General features: G+C 36.9%; 1 protein-coding gene across 3 annotated transcripts in view; it reads right to left on the bottom strand.

The window, feature by feature from the left end:
* Positions 1-27769, bottom strand: part of GLCCI1 (glucocorticoid induced 1) — a 131234-nt gene that overhangs the window by 57413 nt on the left and 46052 nt on the right. For all 3 annotated transcript variants that reach the window (XM_030822134.1, XM_030822135.1, XM_030822136.1), the window contains exon 3: positions 20259-20345. In XM_030822134.1, the coding sequence (XP_030677994.1) occupies positions 20259-20345 (87 nt within the window). The remainder of the gene's footprint in view (positions 1-20258; positions 20346-27769) is intronic.

The following is a 27769-nucleotide window of genomic DNA, read 5'->3' as shown; positions in this document are numbered from 1 at the left end:
TTTTTTTTTAATCATGAATGACTGTTGAATATTGTCAAATGTTTCCTCTGACTCTACTTAGGTGATTATGTAATTTATGTCCTTTAGTCTATTAATATAATTCATGCCATTAACTGATTGTCTGATATTAAACCATCACTGCATTCCTTGGACAAATCCCACTTACTCAGGGTATATAATCCCTCTTATTTATTGCTGGATTTGGTTTGCTCATATTTTATTAATAATTTTATATTTATATTCAAGATGGATATTCATCTTGTTTTATTTTCTTGAGATGTCTTTGCCTGACTTTGAAAGGAGAGTACTTATGACCTGAAAAAATAAATTGGAGAGTGTTCCCTCCTTTTCTGTTTTTTAGAAAAAGAGTTTGTAAATAATTAACATTACTTTTTCCTTAAATACTTGATCGAATTCATCAAATGTGACCCTGGGATAGTCTCTGTGGGAAGAATTTAAATTATTTATTCAGCTTCTTTACTTTTTATAAGTTTCTTCACATTTTCTATTTGTTCCTAAGTCAGCTTTGGCACTTTATACCTTTCTACTAATTTGTGTCTTTTAGGAATTTGTCCATTTCATCTCAGTCTTCTAAGTTGACGGCATAAAGTTGTTCATAACATCATTTCATAACATTTTTTAACTTTGTACAGTTGGTAGAAATGTCACCTCTTTCACTTCTGAAGTTGGTAATTTGGGTCTGCTTTTTTTCTAGTCAGTGTAGCTAAATGTTTGTCAACTTTAGTGATCTTTGCAAACTTTTAGTTACACTGATTTTTCTCTAATACTTTTCTTTCATTAGTTTTGCTTATTCTTTATTTTCTCATTCCTTTGCTTGTTTTTGCTCTGATTTGCTTTTCTTTTTCCAGTTTCTTAAGATGGAAACTTACGTAATTAATGAGAAGGTTTTCTCTTTTTCTGATATGTGGATTTAAAAGTACAAATTTTCCTTGAAGCACTGCTTTAGCTGCATACATAAATTCTAAGTTGTGTTTTCATTTTCACTCAATTGAAAATATTAAAAAATATCCTTGGGTTATTAGAAAAGTGTTCCTTAATTGTCAAATATTTGGGGTTTTCTAAGATTTCTTTCTGTTATTCTGCAGTGACTGGGTGTTTTCCATCTATGCATGTCAGTTAGGTCAAGTTGATTGATAATATTGTTAAAGTCTTCTATCACCTTGCTGATTCTCTAACTGGTTTCTCAATAATGGGATGCTGAAATCTCTAATTACTGTCATATAATTATAATTTCTCATTTTACATTTTTTGCTTAATGTATTGTTGAAATGCAGATGTTAGATGCATATATCCTTATGATTGTTGTAAGTTCCTTTTGCACTAACCTTTTTATTATTATGAAACGTTCCTATTTGTCTTCAGTAATCCTTATTGTATTAAAGTCTACATTGTCTGATAATAACGTATCTATTCCAGCTCTCTTATTGTTACTGTTTTATCTTTTCCCATCTTTTTGCTTTCAGTCTGTTTGGTTTTTAAAAAAATATTTATTTTTAAAAAATTTTTAATTATTGTGGGTACATAGTAGGTATATGTATTTATGGGACACATGAGATATTTTGGCACAGGCATGCAATGCATAACAATCACATGAGAGTAAACTGGGTATCTATCCCCTCGAGCATTTATTCTTTATGTTACTAACAACCCAATTATACTCTTTTAGGTATTTTTAAATGAACAATGAATTATTACTGACTATAGTCCCACTGTTGTACTATCAAATACTAGTTCTTGCTCATTCTTTCCAACTTTTTTCCCCACTAACCATTCCCACCTCCCCATGGCTCCCCACCCAACACTTTCCAGTGTGTAAGTAACCATCCTTCTATCCTCTAGTTCCACGAGTTCTATTGTTTTGATTTTTATATCCCACAAATGACTGAGAACATGCAATGTTTGTCTTTCTGTGCCTGGCTTATTTCACTTAACACAGTGACATCCATGTTGTTGGATGGAACTGGACGTCATTATGATAGGATCTCATTCTTTCTGTGGCTGAATAGTACTGCTTTGTCTATAAGTACCACATTTTCCTTGTCCATTCATCTGTTGATGGACACTTAGGCTGCTTCCAAATCTTGGCTATTGTGAACACTGCTCCAACAAACATAGGAGTGCAGATACCTCTTCAATATACTGATTTTCTTTCCTTTGGGTATATACCCAGCAGTAGGATTGCTGGATCATATGGTAGCTCTATTTTTAAGTTTGTTAAGAAACCTCCAAACTGTTCTCCATAGTGGTTGTACTAATTTACATTCCCATCAACAGTGTACAGAGGGTTCCCATTTCTCCACATTCTCAACAGCATCTGTTATTGCCTGACTTTTGGATAAAAGTCATCTTAACTGGGGTGAGATGATATCCCATTGCAGTTTTGATCTGAATTTCTCTAATAATCAGTGATGCTGAGCACCTTTTCGTATGCCTGTTTGCCATATCTATGTCTTCTTTTGAGAAATGTCTAATCAAATCTTTTGCCCATTTAAAAAATCATACTATTAAGTTTATTAATATAGAGTTCTTTGAGCTCCTTATATATTCTGTTTATTAATCCCTTGTTAGATGGGTAGTTTGCAAATATTTTCTCCCATTCTGTGGGATGCCTCTTCACATTGTTGATTGCTGTGCAGAAGCTTTCTAACTTGATGTCATCCCATTTTTCCATTTTTGCTTTGGTGGCCTGTGCTTGTATGGTATTAGTCAAGAAATGTTTGCCCTGACCAATGTCCTGGAGAATTTCCCCAATGTTTTCTTGTAGTAGTTTCATAGTTTGAGGTCACAGATTTAAGTCTTTAATCCATCTTGATTTTATTTTTGTATAAGGTGAGAAAAATGAGTCAGGCTTCTTTCTCTGCATAGGGATATCCAGTTTTCCCAGCACCATGGATTGAAGTCTTTTTCCCAATGTGTGTTCTTGGCACCTTTGTCAAAAATGAGCTCATTTTAGGTGTGTGAATTTGTTTCTGGATTCTCTGGTTCTGTTCCATTGGTCTATGGGTCTGTTTTTATGCCAGTGCCATGCTGTTTTGGTTACTATAGCTCTTCAGTAGAATTTAAAGTCAGGTCATGTCATTCCTCCGGTTTTGTTCTTTTAACTTAGGACAGCTTTGGCTATTCTGGGTCTTTTGTCATTCCATACAAATTTTAGTTTTTTCATTTCTGTGAAGAATTTCATTGGTATTTTGATAGGAATTGCATTGAATCTAAGATTGCTTTGGGTAGAATAGACATTTTAACAATATTGATTCTTCCAATTAATGAACATGAAGTATCCTTCCATTTTTTGGTGTCCTCTTCAATTTCTTTCATCAGCATTTCATACTTCTCATTGTAGAGATCTTTCACTTCTTTGAATAATTCCAAGGTATTTAATTTTATTTGTGTCTATTGTAAATGGGATTACTTTTTATTTCTTTTTATATTGTTCACTTTTAGAATATAGAACCACTACTGATTTTTGTATGTTGATTTTGTATTCTGCAACTTAACTGAATTTATCAGTTTTAATAGCTTTTTGATGGAGTCTGGGTTTTTCCAGATATAAGATTATATCATCTACAAACAAGGATAATTTGACTTCTTCCTTTCCAATTCAAATACCCTTTATTTCTTTCTCTTTTCTGATTACTCTAGCTAAGACTTCCAGTACTATGTTGAGTAACACTGGTGAAAGTGAACATCCTTCTTTTTTTTTTCCCTATTCAGCACAATAATAGCTGTGGGATATATAGCTTTTATTATGTTGAGGTATGTTCTTTCTACAGCTAGTTTTTTTGAGGGTTTTTAACATGAAGAGATGCTGAACTTTATCAAATGTTTTTTCAGCATCAACTGAAATGATCATATGGCTTTTGTTCATTTTGTTGATATGATGTATCACATTGATTTGAGTTTGTTGAACCATCTTTGCATCCCTGAGATAAATCCAACTTAGACAGGATGAATGATCTTTTTAATGTATTGCTGAATTTGGTTTGCTAGTTATTTTGTTGAGGATTTTTGCATCAATAGTCATCAGATAAATTGCCCTATTGTTTTTACTTTTCTGATGTGTCTTTGTCTGGTTTTGGTATCAGGGTAATACTAGTCTTGTAGAATGAGTTTGAAAGTATTCCATCTCCCTCCATTTTTTGGAAAAGCTTTAGTAGGATTGGTACTAGGTGTTCTTTAAATGTTTGGTAGAATTCAGCAGTGAAGCCATTGGGTCCCAGGCTTTTCTTTACTGGGAGACTTTTTAGTATGGGTTCAATCTCTACTTGTTATTGGCCCATTTGGGCTTTAGATTTCTTCATGATTCTGTCTTGGTAGGTTATATGTGTCTGAGAATTTATTCATTTCTTATAGATATTCCAATTTATTGGCATATAGTTGCTCAAAGTAGCAACTAATGATCTTTTGAATTTCTGTGGTATCGGCTGTAAAGTCTTTTTTTTCACCTCTGATTTATTTGGGTATTCTTTTTTTTTTCTTGGTTTACCTTGGCTAAAGGTTTGTCAATTTTATCTTTTCAAAAAACTAACTTTTAATTTCAGTCATCTTTTGTAGTGTTTCCTTCATTTCAAATCCATTTTATTTCAGCTCTGATCTTTATTATTTCTTTTCTTATACTAATTTTCAGTTTGGTTTGCTCTTGCTGCTTTTTAAGATGCATTGTTAGGTTATTTATTTGAAGTTTTTCTTCTTTTTTGATGTAGGCACTTACAGCTATAAATTTCCCTCTTAGTGCTGCTTTTGCTATATCCCATAGATTTTGGTATGTTGTGCTTCCATTATCATTTGTTTCAAGAAGTTTTTCAATTTCCTTCTTCATTTCTTCATTGACTGACTGGTCATTTAGGAGCATATTGTTTAATTTCCAGGTGCTTGTATAGTTTCCAAAATTCCCCTTGTTATTGATTTGTAGTTTTATTCCACTGTGGTCAGAGAGGATTCCTGATATTATTTCAATTTTTTTGAATGTTTTAAGACATGTTTTGTGACCTAATATGTGGTCTGTCTTTGAGAATGATCCATGTGCTGAGGAGGAAAATTTGCATTCTGAGGCTGTTGGATGAAATGTTCTGTAAATATCTATTAGGTCCATTTGTTCTACAGTGCAGATTAAGCCCAATGTTTCCTTGCTGATTTTCTGTCTAGAAGATCTGTCTAATACTGAAAGTAGGGTGTTGAAGTCTCCAGCTATTATTGTATTGGGGTCTATCTTCCTCTTTAGCTCTACTAATATTTGCTTTATATACCTGGGTGCTCCAGTGTTGGGTACATGTATACTTACAATCATTACATCCTCTTGTTGAATTGACCCCTTCATCATTATATAATGACCCTGTCTTTTCTTACAGTTTTTGTCTCCAAATCTATTTTGCCTGATATAAGCATAGCATCTCCTGCTCTTTTTTGGTTTCCAATGGCATGGAATATCTTTCCATCCTTTTAGTTTCAGTCTATGTTTATCTTTACAGGTGAAGTGTGTTTCTTGTAGGCAATAGATCATTGGGTCTCTCTTTTTTTTTTTTTTTCATCCATTCAGCCACTCGTTGTCTTTTGTTTGGAGAGTTTAGTCCATTTACATTCCATTTTATTACGGATAAGTAGGAACTTACTCCTGCCATTTATTTTATTATTTGTTTTCTGGTTTTCTCTTCCTTCCTTCTTTCTACCCTTCTTGTCTTCCTTTTGGTGATTTTTTTCTGGTGGTATGCTTTCTTCCTTTTATTTTTGAGATAGGGTTTCACTCTGTTACCCAGGCAGGAGTACAGTGGTGCGATCTTGGCTCACTGCAACCTCCACCTCCCAGGCTCAAGCAATTCTTGTGCCTCAGCCTCCCCAGTCTCCAGTAGCTGGGATTACAGGTGTGTGCCACCACACCCAGCTAATCTTTGTATTTTTAGTAGAGACAGAGTTTCACCATGTTGGCCAGGCTGGTCTCAAACTCCTGACCTCAAGGGATCTGCCTGCCTTGGCCTCCCAAGGTGCTGGGATTACAGGCATGAGTTTCCTCAACATAGCTACTTTGAATTCTTTGTCTGAAAGGTTATGTATCTCTGTTTCTCTAGCATTAGTCCCTGGTGCCTGGTTCATTTGGTGAGGTCATGTTTTCCTGGATGGTGCTAATTATTGTAGATGTTCCTCAGTGTCTGGGCACTGAAGAGTTAGGTATTTATTGTAGTCTTCACAGTCTGGGCTTGTTTGTGCCTGTCCTTCTTGGGAAGGCTTTCCAGGTATTCAAAGAGACTTGGGCCCCAAGCCCAATAACACTGTTTTTTTTTTTTTTTTTTTTTTTTTTTTTCAGATTTGTAGAGTTATACCTACCACCTTGGAGGTCTTGAAAAAGATCTGGGAGAATTATCTTGATTACCAGACAAAGACTGTTGTTCTTTTCCCTTACTTTCTCCTCAGCAAACAGGGTGTCTGTCTGTCTGTCTCTCTCTCTCTCTTTAAAGCTTGACAATAAGAAGTTCTGACTGCTGGAATGGTCGATTCTCCTCTGGCTAAGGTTGGTCCAAACGCTCCCTCCATGCACAGGCACTGGCTGAGGCCAGCATGGCTTTATTCTTCACTGTGATATGGCAGTACTAAGTTCAGTGTAAAGTTCCCCAGTCGCTGTCCTCTTCTTCCCCAAAGTGCACAGACTCTGTGCTCCACACAATTGCTGCCAGGGGATGGAGGGGTAACATCAGCAATTCAAGACTCTCTCTCCTGGCCTACTCAATGCCTCTTTTGGTGCTATGAACTTAAAACTCAGTACTGTGATTGCTCACTTGATTTTGGGTTCTTGTGAATGGTGTTTTTCCCTGTGCAGATAGTTGTTAAAATTTGGTACTCCAGCGGGGGGTGGGAGGGATGAATGGTGTAGGCTTCTATTTTTGTGTCACAACTTTTTTTGTTTACCTATTCTTCCTTTCCTGCTTTGTGATATTTTTTAGTATGCCATTTTAATTCCTCTGGTGTGTTTTTTTTTTTTTTTTTTTTTTTTTTTTACATTTTTGGAGTTATCTTCTTAGTAACTTAGCAATTGCTCTAGGGATTATAATGTGTCTTAATTTATCACAATCTATATCACAATAATACTTAATATCAGTCAAATAGAAACTATACTTTATGTCCTTTTCCTAACTCCTCCTTTGTGCTATTATCATATATATATTTCATGTACCTGCTATAAGTCCAAAAAAAAATATTGAAAACTCCTTTATATTTACCACATATTTATAATTCCCAGCATTCTTCCATTCTTCCTATGGATACAAACTAATATACAGTGTTACTTCCTTTCAGCCTAAAGATTTGCTTTAATATTTCTTATAAGACAATCTGACAGGCAGAAATTCTCTCAAGTTTTAGCTGGGAATGCCATTTTTTCACCTTCACTTTAGAAGACTAGTTTTGCTGGATATAGAATACCTGGTTCACAGTTTTTTGATCTATTTTTTTTCTTTCAGCACTTTGAATGCATCAGGCCTTATGGTCTCCATCACTTCTGATTTTAAAGTCAGCTGTTAAAGCTATTAGTGGTCCCCTATGTGTGATGACCCATTTTCTTCTTTTTATGGCTCTTTGTGTTTTCCTAGTTGTGGTTAGTTAAGCTTCATGAATCTGTAGATTGTTTTTCATCAAATTTGGAAAGTTCTCTGTCAGTATTTCTTTGATTCTTTTTCTCTGCTCTGTCTCTTTTCTCCTATGAGGCTTTTTCAACTTTAATCTTTTTTTCCTCTCCGTTCTTCAGAGTATATAAATTCTATTGACTTATCTTCTAATTCACTGATTCTTCTGCCATCGCAAATCTGTTGTCAAACCCATCTAACATTTTTATATTTAGTTATTGCCCTTTTTAACTCTAGAATTTTGTTTCCTTCTTTTTTAGAATGAATATCTCTTTGTGAAAATTCTTTTATTATTTTTTATTTTTGGGGGGATGGAGTCTCGCTGTCACCCAGGCTGCAGTGCAGTGGCGCGATCTTGGCTCACTGCAATCTCTAACTCCCAGGTTCAAGTGATTCTCCTGCCTCAGCCTCCCGAGTAGCTGGGACTACAGGCGCATGCCACATCTGGCTAATTTTCTGTATTTTTAGTAGAGACAGGGTTTCACCGTGTTAGCCAGGATGGCCTCAATCTCCTGACTTCGTGATCCGCCCACCTTGGCCTCCCAAAGTACTGGGATTACAGGTGTAAGCCACCGTGCCCAGCCTGTGAAAATTTTTTATTCACTGAGTCCTTGTAGTCCTACTTTCCCTTTAATCATTTAATCATAGTTTCCTTTATTTCTTTAAACATAATAGCTGCTTTGATATCTTTGTCTGCTAAATACATTATAAAAACACATACAGTTTCTACTGACTGCTTTATTTCCTGAGTATGTGCCCTACTTTTTTGTTTCTTTGTGTATCTCAAAACTTTTTGCTGAATGCTGGATATTTCATATAACATATTATAGCAACTCCAGATTCTGATTTTCTCCCCTGAGAGTTGCTGTCTACTTGTTGTTTCTTAATGGTCTACAAGTCTGTTTCTCCTGCAATGCGTGACTGCTTATGTCTCTATTATTTTTTGCCTGACTTAAGACCTTTTAAAGCAGGTCTCCAGTGTTCACCATAGTGTTTGGCCAAAGACTGATTGTACATTTTGTTCAAACATCTCAAGCCAATAAGGGTTCTATTTCCTACTGATAGGATTTGTTTGTGGACAGAGGACAGCATTTGAAGTTCAGGTTTTTTACAAGTCTTCCCTGGTTTTGTTTCCAGTAGCCCACTTGAATTTCCTCTGTACCTATTCCTAGGCTCTCCTGGCCAAGAACACATCGGTGGCCTGGGACCACTCTGTTCTCTGATGTGCATGTCCACAGCCTCCAGTCAACCTGGGATATGTGGGGAATTTATCAAGCTCTCACTACTGTCTTACCTCTCAAAACTTTCTATTAAACTCAACTAGTTCATGAGCTTACTGCTGGCCCCAAATTGGACTACAGTCTTAGACTAATAAAGTTGTTGGCCCTCTCTGTTTACTTGCCACAAAGATCACTATTTTAACCTACAATGCTCCATAGCAAGTGATGTCCCTGCAAAAGTGGAAGCAAAGCTGCTGATTTTCATCCTGATTGAAATGCTACGCAACAGAGCTAGGGACAAGGAAAAGGAGAAAAGGAGTAGCACCAGATCACGAATTTGTGCTATTCTTACCCTATGTTCATTAGTTTTCAAGAATAAAGCTTCTCAGTTTGTTTGGTAAAGTACTCAAACAGTTGTTTTGACAGTTTTGCCCAGCTTTATGGTTGCCTTCTGGGGAAACAATCAAATGTTCTCACTGAATCAGTCATTCCTTTTTAAGAGTATATGTCGTATATTACTGAAATCCAGTTATAGTTAAATTATAAATCCAACAAAACAGTGTTAAAAACTCTTTCATATTTATCCACATATTTACTATTCCCAGCACTCTTCAATTCTTCCTATGGATTCAAATTAATATCTGGCGTTACTTCCTTTCAGCCTAAATCTTGGTGATAACTCTTAAGATTGTATTCGGGGGTGGAGTCAAGATGGCCGAAAAGAAACAGCTCCGGTCTACAGCTCCCAGCGTGAGCGACACAGAAGACGGGTGATTTCTGCATTTCCATTTCAGGTACCGGTTTCATCTCACTAGGGAGTGCCAAACAGTGGGTACAGGACAGTCGGTGCAGCGCACTGTGCGCGAGCCGAAGCAGGGCGAGGCATTGCCTCACTCAGAAAGTGCAAGGGGTCAGGGAGTTCTCTTTCATAGTCAAAGAAAGGGGTAACAGACAGCACCTGGAAAATTGGGTCAGTCCCACCCTAATACTGCGCTTTTCCAAAGGGCTTGGAAAACGGCACACCAGGAGATTGTGTCCCGCACCTGGCTTGGAGGGTCCTATGCCCACGGAGTCTCACTGATTGCTAGCACAGCAGTCTGAGATCAAACTGCAAGGTGGCAGCGAAGCTGGGGGAGGGGCGCCTGCCATTGCCCAGGCTTGCTTAGGTAAACAAAGCAGCCAGGAAGCTCGAACTGGGTGGAGCCCACCACAGCTCAAGGAGGCCTGCCTGCCTCTGTAGGCTCCACCTCTGGGGGCAGGGCACAGACAAACAAAAATTCAGCAGGAACCTCTGCAGACTTAAATGTCCCTGTCTGACAGCTTTGAAGAGAGTAGTGGTTCTCCCAGCACGCAGCTGGAGATCTGAGAACGGGCAGACTGCCTCCTAAAATGGGTCCCTCACCCCTGAGCAGCCTAACTGGGAGGCACCCCCCAGTAGGGACAGACTGACACCTCACTCGGCCAGGTACTCCTCTGAGACAAAACTTCCAGAGGAACTATCAGACAGCTGAATTTGCGGTCTCACAAAAATCCGCTGTTCTGCAGCCACCACTGCTGACACCCAGCCAAACAGGGTCTGGAGTGGACCTCTAGTAAACTCCAACAGACCTGCAGCTGAGGGTCCTGTCTGGTAGAAGGAAAACTAACAAACAGAAAGGACATCCACACCAAAAACCCATCTGTACATCACCATCATCAAAGACCAAAAGTAGATAAAACCACAAAGATGGGGAAAAAACAGAACACAAAAACTGGAAACTCTAAAAAGCAGAGCACCTCTCCTCCTCCAAAGGAACGCAGTTCCTCACCAGCAACGGAACAAAGCTGGACGGAGGATGACTTTGACGAGTTGAGAGAAGAAGGCTTCAGACGATCAAACTACTCTGAGCTACGAGAGGAAATTCAAAACAACAGCAAAGAAGTTAAAAACTTTGAAAACAAATTAGAAGAATGGATAACTAGAATAACCAATGGAGAGAAGGGCTTAAAGGAGCTGATGGAGCTGAAAGTCAAGTATTGAGAACTACGCGAAGATTGCAGAAGCCTCAGTAGCAGATGCGATCAACTGGAAGAAAGGGTATCGCTGATGGAAGATGAAATGAATGAAATGAAGAGAGAAGGGAAGTTTAGAGAAAAAAGAATAAAAAGAAATGAACAAAGCCTCCAAGAAATTTAGGACTATGTGAAAAGACCAAACCTACGTCTGATTGGTGTACCTGAAAATGATGGGGAGAATGGAACCAAGTTGGAAAACATTCTGCAAGATATTATCCAGGAGAACTTCCCCAATCTAGCAAAGCAGGCCAGCATTCAGATTCAGGAAATACAGAGAACGCCACAAAGATACTCCTCGAGAAGAGCAACTCCAAGACACATAATTGTCAGATTCACCAAAGTTGAAATGAAGGAAAAAATGTTAAGGGCAGCCAGAGAGAAAGGTCGGGTTACCCACAAAGGGAAGCCCATCAGACTAACAGCTGATCTCTCAGCAGAAACTCTACAAGCCAGAAGAGAGTGGGGGCCGATATGCAACATTCTTAAAGAAAAGAATTTTCAACCTAGAATTTCCCATCCTGCCAAACTAAGCTTCATAAGTGAAGGAGAAATAAAATACTTTACAGACAAGCAAATGCTGAGTGATTTTGTCACCACCAGGCCTGCCCTAAAAGAGCTCCTGAAGGAAGCACTAAACATGGAAAGGAACAACCGGTACCAGCCACTGCAAAAACACGCCGAATTGTAAAGACCATCGAGGCTAGGAAGAAACTATAGCAACTAACGGGCAAAATAACCAACTAACATCATAATGACAGGATCAGATTCACACATAACAATATTAACGTTAAATGTAAATGGGCTAAATGCTCCAATCAAAAGACACAGACTGGCAAACTGGATAAGGAGTCAGGACCCATCAGTGTGCTGTATTCAGGAAACCCATCTCACGTGCAGAGACACACATAGACTCAAAATAAAGGGATGGAGGAAGATCTATCAAGCAACTGGAAAACAAAAAAAGGCAGGGGTTGCAATCCTAGTCTCTGATAAAATAGACTTTAAACCAACAAAGATCAAAAGAGACAAAGAAGGCCATTACATAATGGTAAAGGGATCAATTCAACAAGAAGAGCTAACTATCCTAAATATATATGCACCCAACACAGGAGCACCCAGATTCATAAAGCAAGTCCTCAGTGACCTACAAAGGGACTTAAACTCCCACACAATAATAATGGGAGATTTTAACACCCCACTGTCAACATTAGACAGATCAATGAGACAGAAAGTTAACAAGGATATCCAGGAATTGAACTCAGCTCTACATAAAGTGGACCTAATAGACATCTACAGAACTCTCCACCCCAGGTCAACAGAATATACATTTTTTTCAGCACCACACCACACCTATTCCAAAATTGACCACATAGTTGGAAGTAAAGCTCTCCTCAGCAAATGTAAAAGAACAGAAATTATAACAAACTGTCTTTCAGACCACAGTGCAATCAAACTAGAACTCAGGATTAAGAAACTCACTCAAAACCGCTCAACTACATGGAAACTGAACAACCTGCTCCTGAATGACTATTGGGTACATAACGAAATGAAGGCAGAAATAAAGATGTTCTTTGAAACCAACGAGAACAAAGACACAACATACCAGAATCTCTGGGACACGTTCAAAGCAGTGTGTAGAGGGAAATTTATAGCACTAAATGCCCACAAGAGAAAGCAGGAAAGATCCAAAATTGATACCCTAACATCACAATTAAAAGAACTAGAAAAGCAAGAGCAAACACATTCAAAAGCTAGCAGAAGGCTAGAAATAACTAAAATCAGAGCAGAACTGAAGGAAATAGAGGCACAAAAAACCCTTCAAAAAATTAATGAATCCAGGAGCTGGTTTTTTGAAAAGATCAACAAAATTGATGGACCGCTAGCAAGACTAATAAAGAAGAAAAGAGAGAAGAATCAAATAGATGCAATAAAAAACGAAAAAGGGGATATCACCACCGATCCCACAGAAATACAATCTACCATCAGAGAATACTACAAACACCTCTATGCAAATAAACTAGAAAATCTAGAAGAAATGGATAAATTCCTCGACAAATACACCCTCCCAAGACTAAACCAGGAAGAAGTTGAATCTCTGAATAGACCAATAACAGGTTCTGAAATTGTGGCAACAATCAATAGCTTACCAACCAAAAAGAGTCCAGGACCTGATGGATTCACAGCTGAATTCTACCAGAGGTACAAGGAGGAACTGGTACCATTCCTTCTGAAAATATTCCAATCGATAGAAAAAGAGGGAATCCTCCCTAACACATTTTACGAAGCCAGCATCGTCCTGATACCAAAGCCTGGCAGAGACACAACCAAAAAAGAGAATTTCAGACCAATATCCTTGATGAACATTGATGCAAAAATCCTCAATAAAATACTGGCAAACCGAATCCAGCAGCACATCAAAAAGCTTATCCACCATAATCGAGTGGGCTTCATCCCTGGGATGCAAGGCTGGTTCAACATACGCAAATCAATAAATGTAATCCAGCATATAAACAGAACCAAAGACAAAAACCACATGATTATCTCAACAGATGCAGACAAGGCCTTTGACAAAATTCAACAACCCTTAATGCTAAAAACTCTCAATAAATTAGGTATTGATGGGACGTATCTCAAAATAATAAGAGCTATCTACGACAAACCCACAGCCAATATCATACTGAATGGGCAAAAACTGGAAGCATTCCCTCTGAAAACTGGCACAAGACAGGGATGCCCTCTCTCACCACTCCTACTCAACATAGTGCTGGAAGTTCTGGCCAGAGCAATCAGGCAGGAGAAGGAAATAAAGGGTATTCAATTAGGAAAAGAGGAAGTCAAATTGTCCCTGTTTGCAGATGACATGATTGTATATCTAGAAAACCCCACTGTCTCAGCCCAAAACCTCCTTAAGCTGATTAGAAACTTCAGCAAAGTCTCAGGATACAAAATTAATGTACAAAAATCACAAGCATTCTTGTACACCAATAACAGACAAACAGAGAGCCAAATCATGAGTGAACTCCCATTCACAGTTGTTTGAAAGAGAATAAAATACCTAGGAATCCAACTTACAAGGGATGTGAAGGACCTCTTCAAAGAGAACTACAAACCACTGCTCAATGAAATAAAAGAGGATACAAACAAATGGAAGAACATTCCATGCTCATGGGTTGGAAGAATCAATATCGTGAAAATGGCCATACTGCCCAAGGTAATTTATAGATTCAATGCCATCCCCATCAAGCTACCAATGACTTTCTTCACAGAATTGGAAAAAACTACTTTAAAGTTCATATGGAACCAAAAAAGAGCCCACATCGCCAAGTCAATCCTAAGCCAAAAGAACAAAGCTGGAGGCATCACGCTACCTGACTTTAAACTATACTACAAGGCTACAGTAACCAAAACAGCATGGCACTGGTACCACAACAGAGACATAGATCAATGGAACAGAACAGAGCCCTCAGAAATGATGCCGCATATCTACAACAATCTGATCTTTGACAAACCTGACAAAAACAAGAAATGGGGAAAGGATTCCCTATTTAATAAATGGTGTTGGGAAAACTGGCTAGCCATATGTAGAAAGCTGAAACTGGATCCCTTCCTCACACCTTATACAAAAATTAATTCAAGATGGATTAAAGACTTATATGTTAGACCTAAAACCATTAAAATCCTACAAGAAAACCTAGTCAATACCATTCAGGACATAGGCGTGGGCAAGGACTTCATGTCTAAAACACCAAAAGCAATGGCAACAAAAGGCAAAATTGACAAATGGGATCTCATTAAACTAAAGAGCTTCTGCACAGCAAAAGAAACTACCATCAGAGTGAACAGGCAACCTACAAAATGGGAGAAAATTTTTGCAACCTACTCATCTGACAAAGGGCTAATATCCAGAATCTACAATGAACTCAAACAAATTTACAAGAAAAAAACAAACAACCCCATCAAAAAGTGGGCAAAGGACATGAACAGACACTTCTCAAAAGAAGACATTTATGCAGCCAAAAAACACATGAAGAAATGCTCATCATCACTGGCCATCAGAGAAATGCAAATCAAAACCACAGTGAGATACCATCTCACACCAGTTAGAATGGCCATCATTAAAAAATCAGGAAACAACAGGTGCTGGAGAGGATGTGGAGAAATAGGAACACTTTTACACTGTTGGTGGGACTGTAAACTAGTTCAACCAGTGTGGAAGTCAGTGTGGCGATTCCTCAGGGATCTAGAACTAGAAATACCATTTGACCCAGCCATCCCATTACTGGGTATATACCCAAAGGACTATAAATCATGCTGCTATAAAGATACATGCACACGTATGTTTACTGCGGCACTATTCACAATAGCAAAGAGTTGGAACCAACCCAAATGTCCAACAACGATAGACTGGATTAAGAAAATGTGGCACATATACACCATGGAATACTATGCAGCCATAAAAAATGATGAGTTCGTGTCCTTTGTAGGGACATGGATGAAACTGGAAAACATCATTCTCAGTAAACTATCGCAAGGACAAAAAACCAAACACCGCATGTTCTCACTTACAGGTGGGAATTGAACAATGAGAACTCATGGACACAGGAAAGGGAACATCACACTCTGGGGACTGTTGTGGAGTGGGGTAGGGGGGGAGGGACAGCATTAGGAGATACACCTAATGCTAAATGACGAGTTAATGGGTGCAGGAAATCAACATGGCATATGGATACATATGTAACAAACCTGCACATTGTGCACATGTATCCTAAAACCCTAAAGTGTAATAAAAAAAAAAAAATCAATAGCTTGCCAACCAAAAAGAGTCCAGGACATGATGGATTCACAGCCAGAATTCTACCAGAGGTACAAGGAGGAACTGGTACCATTCCTTCTGAAACTATTCCAATCGATAGAAAAAGAGGGAATCCTCCCTAACACAATTTATGAGGCCAGCATCGTCCTGATACCAAAGCCTGGCGAGACACAACCAAAAAAGAGAATTTCAGACCAATATCCTTGATGAACATTGATGCAAAAATCCTCAATAAAATACTGGCAAACCGAATCCAGCAGCACATCAAAAAGCTTATCCACCATGATCAAGTGGGCTTCATCCCTGGGATGCAAGGCTGGTTCAACACATGCAAATCAATAAATGTAATCCAGCATATAAACAGAACCAAAGACAAAAACCACATGATTATCTCAATAGATGCAGAAAAGGCCTTTGACAAAATTCAACCCTTCATGCTAAAAACTCTCAATAAATAAGGTATTGATGGAACATATCTCAAAATAGTAAGAGCCATCTATGACAAACCCACAGCCAATATCATACTGAATGGGCAAAAACTGGAAGCATTCCCTTTGAAAACTGGCACAAGACAGGGATGCCCTCTCTCACCACTCCTATTCAACATAGTATTGGAAGTTCTGGCCAGGGCAATCAGGCAGGAGATGGAAATAAAGGGTATTCAATTAGGAAAAGAGGAAGTCAAATTGTCCCTGTTTGCAGATGACATGATTGTATATCTAGAAAACCCCATTGTCTCAGCCCAAAATCTCCTTAAGCTGATTAGCAACTTCAGCAAAGTCTCAGGATACAAAATCAATGTACAAAAATCACAAGCATTCTTGTACACCAATCACAGACAAACAGAGAGCCAAATCATGAGTGAACTCCCATTCACAGTTGTTTGAAAGAGAATAAAATACCTAGGAATCCAACTTACAAGGGATGTGAAGGACCTCTTCAAGGAGAACTACAAACCACTGCTCAATGAAATAAAAGAGGATACAAACAAATGGAAGAATATTCCATGCTCATGGGTTGGAAGAATCAATATCGTGAAAATGGCCATACTGCCCAAGGTAATTTATAGATTCAATGCCATCCCCATCAAGCTACCAATGACTTTCTTCACAGAATTGGAAAAAACTACTTTAAAGTTCATATGGAACCAAAAAAGAGCCCGCATCGCCAAGTCAATCCTAAGCCAAAAGAACAAAGCTGGAGGCATCACGCTACCTGACTTCAAACTATACTACAAGGCTACAGTAACCAAAACAGCATGGTACTGGTACCACAACAGAGACATAGATCAATGGAACAGAACAGAGCCCTCAGAAATAATGCCACATATCTACAACTATCTGATCTTTGACAAACCTGATAAAAACAAGAAATGGGGAAAGGATTCTCTATTTAATAAATGGTGCTGGGAAAACTGGCTAGCCCCATGTAGAAAGCTGAAACTGGATCCCTTCCTTACACCTTATACAAAAATTAATTCAAGATGGATTAAAGACTTATATGTTAGACCTAAAACCATAAAAACCCTAGAAGAAAACCTAGGCAATACCATTCAGGACATAGGCATGGGCAAGGACTTCATGTCTAAAACACCAAAAGCAATGGCAACAAAAGCCAAAATTGACAAATGGGATCTAATTAAACTAAACAGCTTCTGCACAGCAAAAGAAACTACTACCAGAGTGAACAGGCAACCTACAAAATGGGAGAAAATTTTCGCAACCTACTAATCTGACCAAAGGGCTAATATCCAGAATCTACAATGAACTCAAGCAAATTTACAGGAAAAAAACAACCCCATCAAAAAGTGGGCAAAGGACATGAACAGACACTTCTCAAAAGAAGACATTTATGCAGCCAAAAAACACATGAAAAAATGCTCATCATCACTGGCCATCAGAGAAATGCAAATCAAAACCACAATGAGATACCATTTCACACCAGTTAGAATGGCCATCATTAAAAAGTCAGGAAACAACAGGTGCTGGAGAGGATGTGGAGAAATAGGAACACTTTTACACTGTTAGTGGGACTGTAAACTAGTTCAACCATTGTGGAAGTCAGTGTGGCAATTCCTCAGGGATCTAGATCTAGAAATACCATTTGACCCAGCCATCCCATTACTGGGTATATACCCAAAGGACTATAAATCATGCTGCTATAAAGACATATGCACACGTATGTTTATTGTGGCACTATACACAATAGGAAAGACTTGGAACCAACCCAAATGTCCAACAACGATAGACTGGATTAAGAAAATGTGGCACATACACACCATGGAATACTATGCAGCCATAAAAAATGATGAGTTCATGTCCTTTGTAGGGACATAGATGAAACTGGAAACCATCATTCTCAGTAAACTATCGCAAGGACAAAAAACCAAACACCACATGTTCTCACTCATAGGTGGGAATTGAACAATGAGAACTCATGGACACAAGAAGAGAAACATCACACTCCTGGGACTGTTGTGGGGTGGGGGGAGGGGGGAGGGACAGGATTAGGAGATATATCTAATGCTAAATGACGAGTTAATGGGTGCAGCAAACCAACGTGGCACATGGATACATATGTAACAAACCTGCACATTGTGCACATGTACCCTAAAACCTAAAGTATAATAATATAAAAAAAAGATTGTATTCAACTCTGAGATAAAAATACAAGTTGACTTTTTTGTTATTCATATGCTATACATAGACATGTAGTTATAGTAAGCTAGAGATATTAGACTTAGCTTAATTTATTTGTTGTTGCTGCTGGAGAAAACTGATTTTTTGCGTACATGTATGGTAGGCAGAAGGAGCTGAGCAGGTCTCTACATCTATACTATAAAGAAGCTGCTAAAATGTAATACAATCATAAGTAAAATCATGCTAATAAACTATATCTATGCAGTCCAGACACCATAGTATATGAGGGACACTGATAATCTATAGTACATAAAAATTATACAGAGAGGCCTGGAAACTGGTATATGAAAACAATTTTGAGAGAAATGTAGATGTTTACTCTGGAGAAAAAAAATGACTTACTGCCAGCCTTTAAAAGACTTAGACTTACTCAATATTGATCCAGAGGGCAAAGTCAAAACTAAGTTATCTAATTCTAAGTTCAATTCATAAGAGAACATATTTAACAACTTGAAACAATTAAACTGGCTCTTTTTATAAAGTAATGAGTTTCTGTCACTAAGAATGATCATGGCCTGGTGTGGTGGCTCATGCCTGTAATCCCAGCACTTTGGGAGGCCAAGGTGGGCAGATTGCTTGAGGTCAGGAGTTCGAGACTAGCCTGGCCAATATGGCAAAAGCCCGTCTCTACTAAAAATACAAAAATTAGCTGGGCATGGTGGCACATATCTGTAATCCAAGCTACTCAGGTGGCTGAGGCAGGAGAATCGCTTGAACCCGGGAGGTGGAAGCTGCAGTGAGCCAAGACTATGCCACCATCCTCCAGCCTGGGTGACAGAGTGAGATTCCACCTCAAAAAAAAAAAAAAAAAAAAAAAAAAAAAAAAAAGAATAACAGAGATTAGATGACTATCCTTTTAAGGAGTATTTATTTAGAAGATTGGCTGGATGACCTTTCAATTCTAAGTTTCTGTAATTTATAAAAACAAATAGAAAAGAATTTAGATGGATAGAAGTATCAGGAAAAATAATCCAAAATATACATAAAGATATGACACCTCAGGTTATTCATAATAAATAAGGAAATCGGTCATAGAAACTAAATTTCTAAGAAGCATGGATTACTGTTGGGTTCCAAAGGGCAACAATATGCTGGATATCGTTAAAAAGCTATTAGATCACGCCTGTAATCCCAGCACTTTGGGAGGCCAAGGCGGGTGGATCATGAGGTCAGGAGATTGAGCCCATCCTGGCTAACGTGGTGAAACCGTGTATCTACTAAAAATACAAAAAATTAGCCAGGCATGGTGGTGGGTGCCTGTAGTCCCAGCTACTCGGGAGGCTGAGGCAGGAGAATGGCGTGAACCTGGGAGGTGGAGCTTGCAGTGAGCCAAGATCGTGCCACTGCATTCCAGCCTGGGTGACAGAGCGAGACTCCGTCTCAAATAAAAAAGCTATTAGAAACAGAAAACACTGTCCTACCATTGAACAAAGCTATAACCTATAGCTCTGGTTGTACAACTTAAAAACAAGCAAGCTGAAGAGAGAACAAAACTAACTAAAATGAACAACATAGAGAGTATTACATAAAATTAGACTTCACTCTGGAAAGGCTAAAGCTGACTGAGTGCATAACAAATATTTATAAAAGACACAAAATACACAAATAAGGTAAATTTAGACTTGTTCACCAAAATGTAGAATGCAGCCTACCAAACTAGAATTTGTCCTAACGTTACAAAAACCTGCTAGAATTTATTCTAACCTTACCCTAGAATTTGTCCTAACCTTACTGAAAGAGGTAAGGTTAGGATAAATTTTAAAAGTGTCATTACGTTCAGGAAATACTAAGGTAATCTACTAGGACCAAAACAGGTTACAGACAGAAAGCAGAAATAACTTACCTCTTTTAGTTGATCAGCACTCCCCCATGACGCAGAACGCTGATGTGACCTCTTTTCTGCACCCTCTTCTGCCCAACAGCTAGGTGTCTTTAAAAAAATATATATATATATAAAATAAGAAATTTTATCTCTACTTCCTAACCTCAAGCAACTGAAACATATTTCAAATTCTTAGCACATACCGGTCAGAGAGCTATAGTAAAATCCTTTAAACGCTAAGAGTTTCGTGACCCCGTGAAATGTTTAAAATATTCTGCCATATTCTGAATTATACATGCTCAAAGACGTCTCTGAGTCATCTTACTTAAAACATTTGATATCTTCACATCAATAACATAAATAAATTATAAAATTCAAAGGGAATAGTAAAGATACATGTATTGGTGTTTTTAAAGAGAATAGCCAAACTAAATATGAAATGGTATTTCCACTAAATTCGGTAGAGGTAAAATGAACAAAAGTATCTTAAAAGCAGTAGTATTAAGAATGACCTACATTTCAAATATTTAGCTAGAGGGCTGACTGTACTACTTTTTCTGTGCTTGGGGAAGAGTAAGTATTAGTATCTTTTTTGAAAAATATCAGGCCTCTTTATATAAAACACATAAAGTTATTATAAAAGTGTAAAAGATTAAAAATAGTAAAATATAAGCTAAATAAACAGAATATAAACTAAAGTGACACATCTTCGAAAAACCTGAACCGTATGTCAGAAAACAGAATCATTTTTATCTAAAATATCATTTTCAGTTATTTAGCCATTAGTAGATACTATCCTCAAATGTACACAAATCACTAAATCTGAAATAATGCCATACAGTGGTAAGACCATTTAATAGTTGTATTAAAAAATTGAACAACAGGCCGGGCATGGTGGCTCACGCCTGTAATCCCAGCACTTTGGGAGGCCAAGGTGGGTGGATCACCTGAGGTCAGGAGTTCGAGACCAGCCTGAACAACATGGTGAAACCCCGTCTCTAAAAAATTAGCTGGGCCTGGTGGCGGGCACCTGTAATCTCAGCTACTTGGGAGGCTGAGACAGGAGAATCACTTGAACCCGGGAGGCAGAGGCTGCAGTGAGCCAAGATCGTGTCATTGCACTCCAGCCCGGGTGACTAGAGTGAAACTCTGTCTCAAAAAAATAATAATAATAATTAAACAATATTAAAATATCATCTTTAATACATGAGAAGACTCTTGTGTAATGTAAATCAGAAAGGGTAAAAACCACTACTTAAAGGGCAATGATTGTCATAGTAACTATACACAGCTTTAAAAATTATTTTTCATTACATGCTCAAAAAGGTATCATTTATATTAAGGCCATACTTGTGACTACATAATATATAAGTTCTTATGAAGAAGTCATCAGTTCTATTTTACAGTTCAAAATGCTTGTGGAAAACTTTTAAAATAATCACCACGTCTTAAAAGCAATGATATTCAAAAAAACCACTAACAACTGAATGCTAGCTGAATAAACACAAAAATAAACTGCTTGAGCAGTTCACTAGTAAAAAGAAGTTGTTAAGTCAATTGACAGAGTAAAATATTTTATTCAATCAGCAAGACCACGGATAAGAGGTATCAATATATTAAATAAGCTGCTTATAAAAACTATTACTTATTAGAATTTCCTATGTTCCGTCCTAGGTAAGATGACCTACTCTGAAAATAATTCAGCCCTCCAAATAATTGTATCCTTAATAATAAATTTATTCTAAAATTATTCAATTGTTTAGTCACTTTTATTTTGATAATTTATATAACTTACTGGTTTTACCTGTCTACCAACTGAGCATTACTCTTATCAAAATGAAAAGATTAAGGATCATAATCTTTATAACTCAAAGTATATTCACAGAAAATTAGTCAAATTTTTAGCATTTTCCACAATTATTCAAAATCAACATTTATAATGTGAATTGCATTTATTTTGTACAGCTCTTTTTCAAAGGACATTTACATATACTGCATCTCCAACTTACAGATAAATTAATAGCCACAAAAATTCTGCAACTGCTTCAATACTGGCAAGCATGCCAACGGCAAAAGGAACTAAGTCTGAGTTCTCTTATCTCACAGATATCTTCTTTCTTCCTATTATCCTTTTCTTAAAAATGAATGTGAAAACCTATTCAATTATTTCAGAGTGTATTATTATTTACACAAAAGAACTACCTACAAAAGAAATCAAGTTAGTAGTATATGTATAGCTATGTGCTGCATAACAATGTTTTGGTCAATGATGTATGGCATACATAACAGTGGTCCCATAAAATTATAATGAAGCTGAAAAATTCCTATTACTTAGTGATGTCTTGATGATCCTGATCTTGTGTGGGCCTAGGCTAATGTGTATGTTTGTCTTAGCTTTAAAAAAAAGTCTGAAAAGCAAAAAAAAAAAAAAAAAATAATAATAATAATAATAATAATAAAAGCTTATAGAATAAGAATAGTTTGGTATGGTTGTACAATATGTTTGTGTTTTAAGCTAAGTGTTATTATGAAAGGATCAAAAAGCTAAACAAAATTAAGTTTATGAAGTAAAAATGTTATGGTAAGCTAAGGTTAACATTATTGAAGAAAGAAAAATATTTGTTACAAACTTAGTGTAACCTAAATGTGCAGTGCTTGGAAAGTCTACAGTAGTTTATGGTAATACCCTAAGCCTTCACATTCACTCACCACTCACTGATCCAATCGGAGCAGGTTCCAGTCCTGCAAACTCCATTCCATGGTACATGCCCTATATAGGTGTATCATTTTCTACCTTTATATATCATATTTTTACTGTGCCTTTTCTATGTTTAGATATACAAATACCACTATGTTACAATTGCCTATAGTCTGCAGTACGGTAACATGCTGTACAGTTTTGTAGCCTAGGAGCAATGGGCTATGCCACATAGCCTCAGTGTCTAGTAGGCTACACCATCTAGGTTTGTGTAAGTACACCTTATGATGTTCGCACAGCGATGAATGCCTAATGATGCATTTCTCAAAACATATCCCCCTCATTAAGTGACAATGACTGTACTTTTTAAAAGAGAAAAACGACTGAAAGAGTTCTCTCAATCATGTGACTATAGAATGCATATAATTTAAGGTCATCGTAGTATTAACTTTCCAAAAATATCCCCCAAAGAGTAGTTTTAATTCCATCAATTTAAAATAAACAGTATGAAAAATATTCTCATCTACAAATATATTCTACAGATTGAATTGTCCAATACAATAGCTACTAGCCACATGTGCCTATTTAGATTTAAATTAATGAGGACTTAATAAAACTAAAGTTCCTTAGTCACACTTAGCACATTTTAAAAGCTCAACCACATGTGGCTACTGGCTGTCATATAGGACAACATAAATATGGATCATTTCCAATATTAAAGAAAGTTCAACTGGAGGGAAGTGTTCTATACATTGATCACTGATTTTTAATAAGTTATTTTAGCCAAAACAAAACCAAAAGATGGCTACCAAAATCAAATCTATTTAAAGCTGATGATTAACAAGTCACAGAAGGTGAACTAATTTGAATCCAATTTATTAAACCTGTGTATTTGAGAAATGTTTTACCATTTCAATCAGGAAAATAACACAAAGTAGCAAAAGTTCTTTCCTTTCATATCAGCAAGCAGCCCCTTCCAACTGGTCTGTTATTCTGTCCATTAATCTAGACTAGAATTTTTAAAATAGTGCTACATATAACCGTGCCCTTGGTTAGCAGTAGACAAAAAGGGTTCCACAGTCAAATAAATTTAGGAAAAATTGTAATATCATACCATCATTTAAAAGAAATGAAACTTCTGTACACTTGAACAATGCAGAACTAAAACCTATCTGTAAGACTATTAACAAAAAAGATAGTTGGAAAAAAAAAAAGCCTCTATGTAAAAAGAATACCTATAGGTAGAAGGGGTCCTTTTTTATTCTCACTCCCTGGAAGTCTCCAAAGTCCAGACCATGACATTTCTTTCCACCCTCTAGGGCCATCCTCCCAGCTCCAACCTGTGTGAGAACCACTTCTTCTCTAAGTAAAATACAAAGAGAACAATCCCACTGCACAGGACTAAAGAAGCTTCAAAATGAATACCATTAGAAAAATTATTTTTGGCTAGATCAACCAAGAAGCTTAAATACTGGGTGCTTTTGTTATGTATATCTTTTTTCACTAACTAGAAAGGGCCAATATGCTTTTTAGTTTTATCAACTTCAAACCAGCTCAAACTAACTCCTAGCAAAAAACATTCTTTGTCAATGTGCAAAAGTCTAAAGCCATTTTAAAAAAATCCATAAACAAAAACATCACAAAATTCTTTAATCTTATTTAAATATTAAGAAATCTACTTTTTTGTGGTTCATCACTGGTCTTAAAATTTATTATAGTTTATAAATCGATTATAGAAATATGAGTACTGACTGCTAATTATTTTATAGTACTTATAGCAATGACAAACCTAGCAAGAAATGAGATGTAATTAGCTGAAAAATCAATGATACTTAAATTAAGAATTAATTATGACCACAGACTAATCTTAAATTATAAAAAACGTTTAGAATAGGTAATGACAAACCCTACAAATACTTGTTTTTGTTTACAAAAACTTGTTTTTCTTTTGACTAATAAAAAAATTTTAACTTCTTTTAAAACTTTTTAAAATATTATTTTGAAAAGTCTATCCTGATGAAGTATTACAAAGCAGCACAAAAGACTGTGGTTCTAGTGTAATTATCCTTTGCCTTTCTGGGAACAGTGGTAACCAGATATAGTAAATAGCTGCTCTGGTTAGCAAAGAGTGTAGAAAAAGGCAGAATTCAGCTCAAACAAAACACTGTGAAAGTTAAGACTGCATTTTTATTTTATGTAAAGTTGGAAGGTTTTTTTTTAAGCTTTAGGAATTCAGTAATAGCAGCAGTTATATATTCAAATTTTTTATCAAGCTCCAACTCTATGCTAAGTTTTGTGCTCATTATGTTAGACCAGTTTCAAAGTGCAGTCCACAGATGAGCAGCAGCATCATCACATGTTAGAAAAGCAAATTCTCAGACTCAATCTCAGACTACTAGATCTGGAACTCATAGATAAGGCCCAGAAATATACTTCTTATTTTTTAAGCAACCTTTTCAGATGATTCTGATGGATTCTAAAGTTTGAAAACCAGTGTTAGACTAAAAAGTTGAAATCAATAAGATACGGTTTCTGCACTCAAGGTGTCATGTTGACCATATTCCCACTCATTTTTCTTGCTAGCTTTGAACATGTTATTGTTTTAAAATCTCTTACATCTGACAGAAAATCAGCAACACAGATGATTACTACATACCGCCAAAAATATTTTTCACACCATTCTAAAAAACACCCACTGAAGTCATAAAAACTAATAGTGCGAAGATGATGGCATGAATATCACCAATAGGATAACTAAGTAATGGAGGAGGGAGTAGTCTTCCTAAGAATGTGAATACACTCTCCTGCACCTGAACCTATAGATTTGAAGTACCATTTCTTATTTGTAAGACAGCAAACACACAATAACTACCTCTGACTGAATGAATACTGACCTACCAGAAATTGTTTATTGAATTTCAGAGCCCTCACATGCTCTGGGGTCATTTGTATCATTTCTATGCCATTTCCTACCAGTCCAGACCTAATGTTCATAATTGTATAATCAATAGTTGATACTAGTAATAATGACTTTTCCTGTCCACTTAATTCCATATTATTATATTTAAACCTGGTAACAGTAAAATACTATCGATTCTAATCAAAGGCAACTAATATGTATCAGTGTCTGTTATGTCATAGATACTGTGCTAGAAGCTTAACATGGATTATTTCATATAATCCTCATTGCAATAGGCTATGTTGACAATAATAGTTGTCCCCCAAAAGCTGTTAGAATTCCAACAGCATGGAAAAGTTTTTCCTTGGTTTATACTGGTTCCTAACAATATGGTATCTCCCATATCAATCATTCATTTATTCATTCATTTATACAAAACAGTATACCTTGAGAGGCATACTGCTTTCTCATACCATACCGTAAATTATGACCTAATTTTAAACCATAACTCTATGATCTTAATTGTTTCTTGTTGTTGTTTTTGAGATGGAGTCTCGCTCTGTCGCCCAGGCTGGAGTGCAGTCGCGCGATCTCGGCTCACTGCAAGCTCCACCTCCCGGGTTCACGCCATTCTCCTGCCTCAGCCTCCCGAGTAGTTGGGACTACAGGTGCCCGCCACCACACCTGGCTAATTTTTTGTATTTTTAGTAGAGATGGGGTTTCACCATGTTAGCCAGGATGGTCTCAATCTCCTGACCTCGTGATCTGCCCACCTCAGTCTCCCAAGGTGCTAGGATTACAGGCGTAAGCCACTACACCCGGCCGATCTTAATTGTTAAGGCATAATGTCTCTAACGTAAAAATGTCTTTCTTAGTAAATTCTGTTTAATATTATCACAGGAAATTTTCATAGAAAATTGATAAAGATATAACAGATTGAGAACCAATGTACAAAACCAACACAGGTCGGGACCAGAGTAAGAGTGTTATTCCAAATAAATACAACCTATTTCACAATTTTACCTACAGTGTGCTTAGGGGCAAAGGCATGAGAAAGCAATGAAGAAAAACAGGTTAATTTTGTTTCCAGCTAAATGTTTCTCATAAAGGGAAGAAAACTGAGTATCAGGGTAACGGGGGTATGGGAAAGGCCTTTCGCTGTATACTTTCTACTTTTGAAACAAATGAACACATAACCTATTAAAATTAATAAGTAGAATTTTGACTTTGGTAATTTTAGAGATGGTATTTGAAACTAATGAATAAAATGTTAAATATTTTAGTTATGAGTTAAAATCTTTCATCAATATAGCTGAGTATATTCCCTTAGCAACCAAAGAAATTACTCCCTAAACCAGGAACATGACTAATTTGGTGTGAACTATTCAACTCTAGGATTCTATAATCCTCTGTCTCATAATTAGATGATGGCTGAGAGAAAAAGTAAAGGTGATCTCAACAGCCAGTCAGGGGCCAGCTCCACAAAAAATAATTTAGACCTCTAGAATGCAATCTAAGAGGCAAAAACAGCCAAATCTTCAGTCTTGCTTCCATTTCATGAAGAAGTCCCCCAGCCCCTAAAATGTTTCAGCAACTGCTGTTTCTTAAATATATTTCAACAGCAAGCCCTTTGACAAGGGCACAGGAAACTCAGACAGCTGTATAAAGTGTGACTTTTGGTCAGGAAATGAATTTCTGATCAGAGTGATAAAACTGAAAGTTATTTTTTATATCAGTAAGTATTTGAGGTGCATCATCTACTCCTTTGACTAAAGTCCTCCCCAACCAAGCTCCTTTCAGGAATGGAGGAAAAGGCTAGGTACTTTAAATATGACATCAACAGAAAAGAATATTTATGTTTTAGTTCAGACTTAGTTAACTTTATTGAATGTTGCCTAAAGCCAAATGCTAAGTACTTAGTCTGGATCTATTTCT

Source organism: Nomascus leucogenys, chromosome 11, assembly GCF_006542625.1.
Source record: "Nomascus leucogenys isolate Asia chromosome 11, Asia_NLE_v1, whole genome shotgun sequence".
Taxonomy (NCBI): Eukaryota; Metazoa; Chordata; class Mammalia; order Primates; family Hylobatidae; genus Nomascus; species Nomascus leucogenys.
This window is presented reverse-complemented; position numbering and strand designations above follow the sequence as displayed.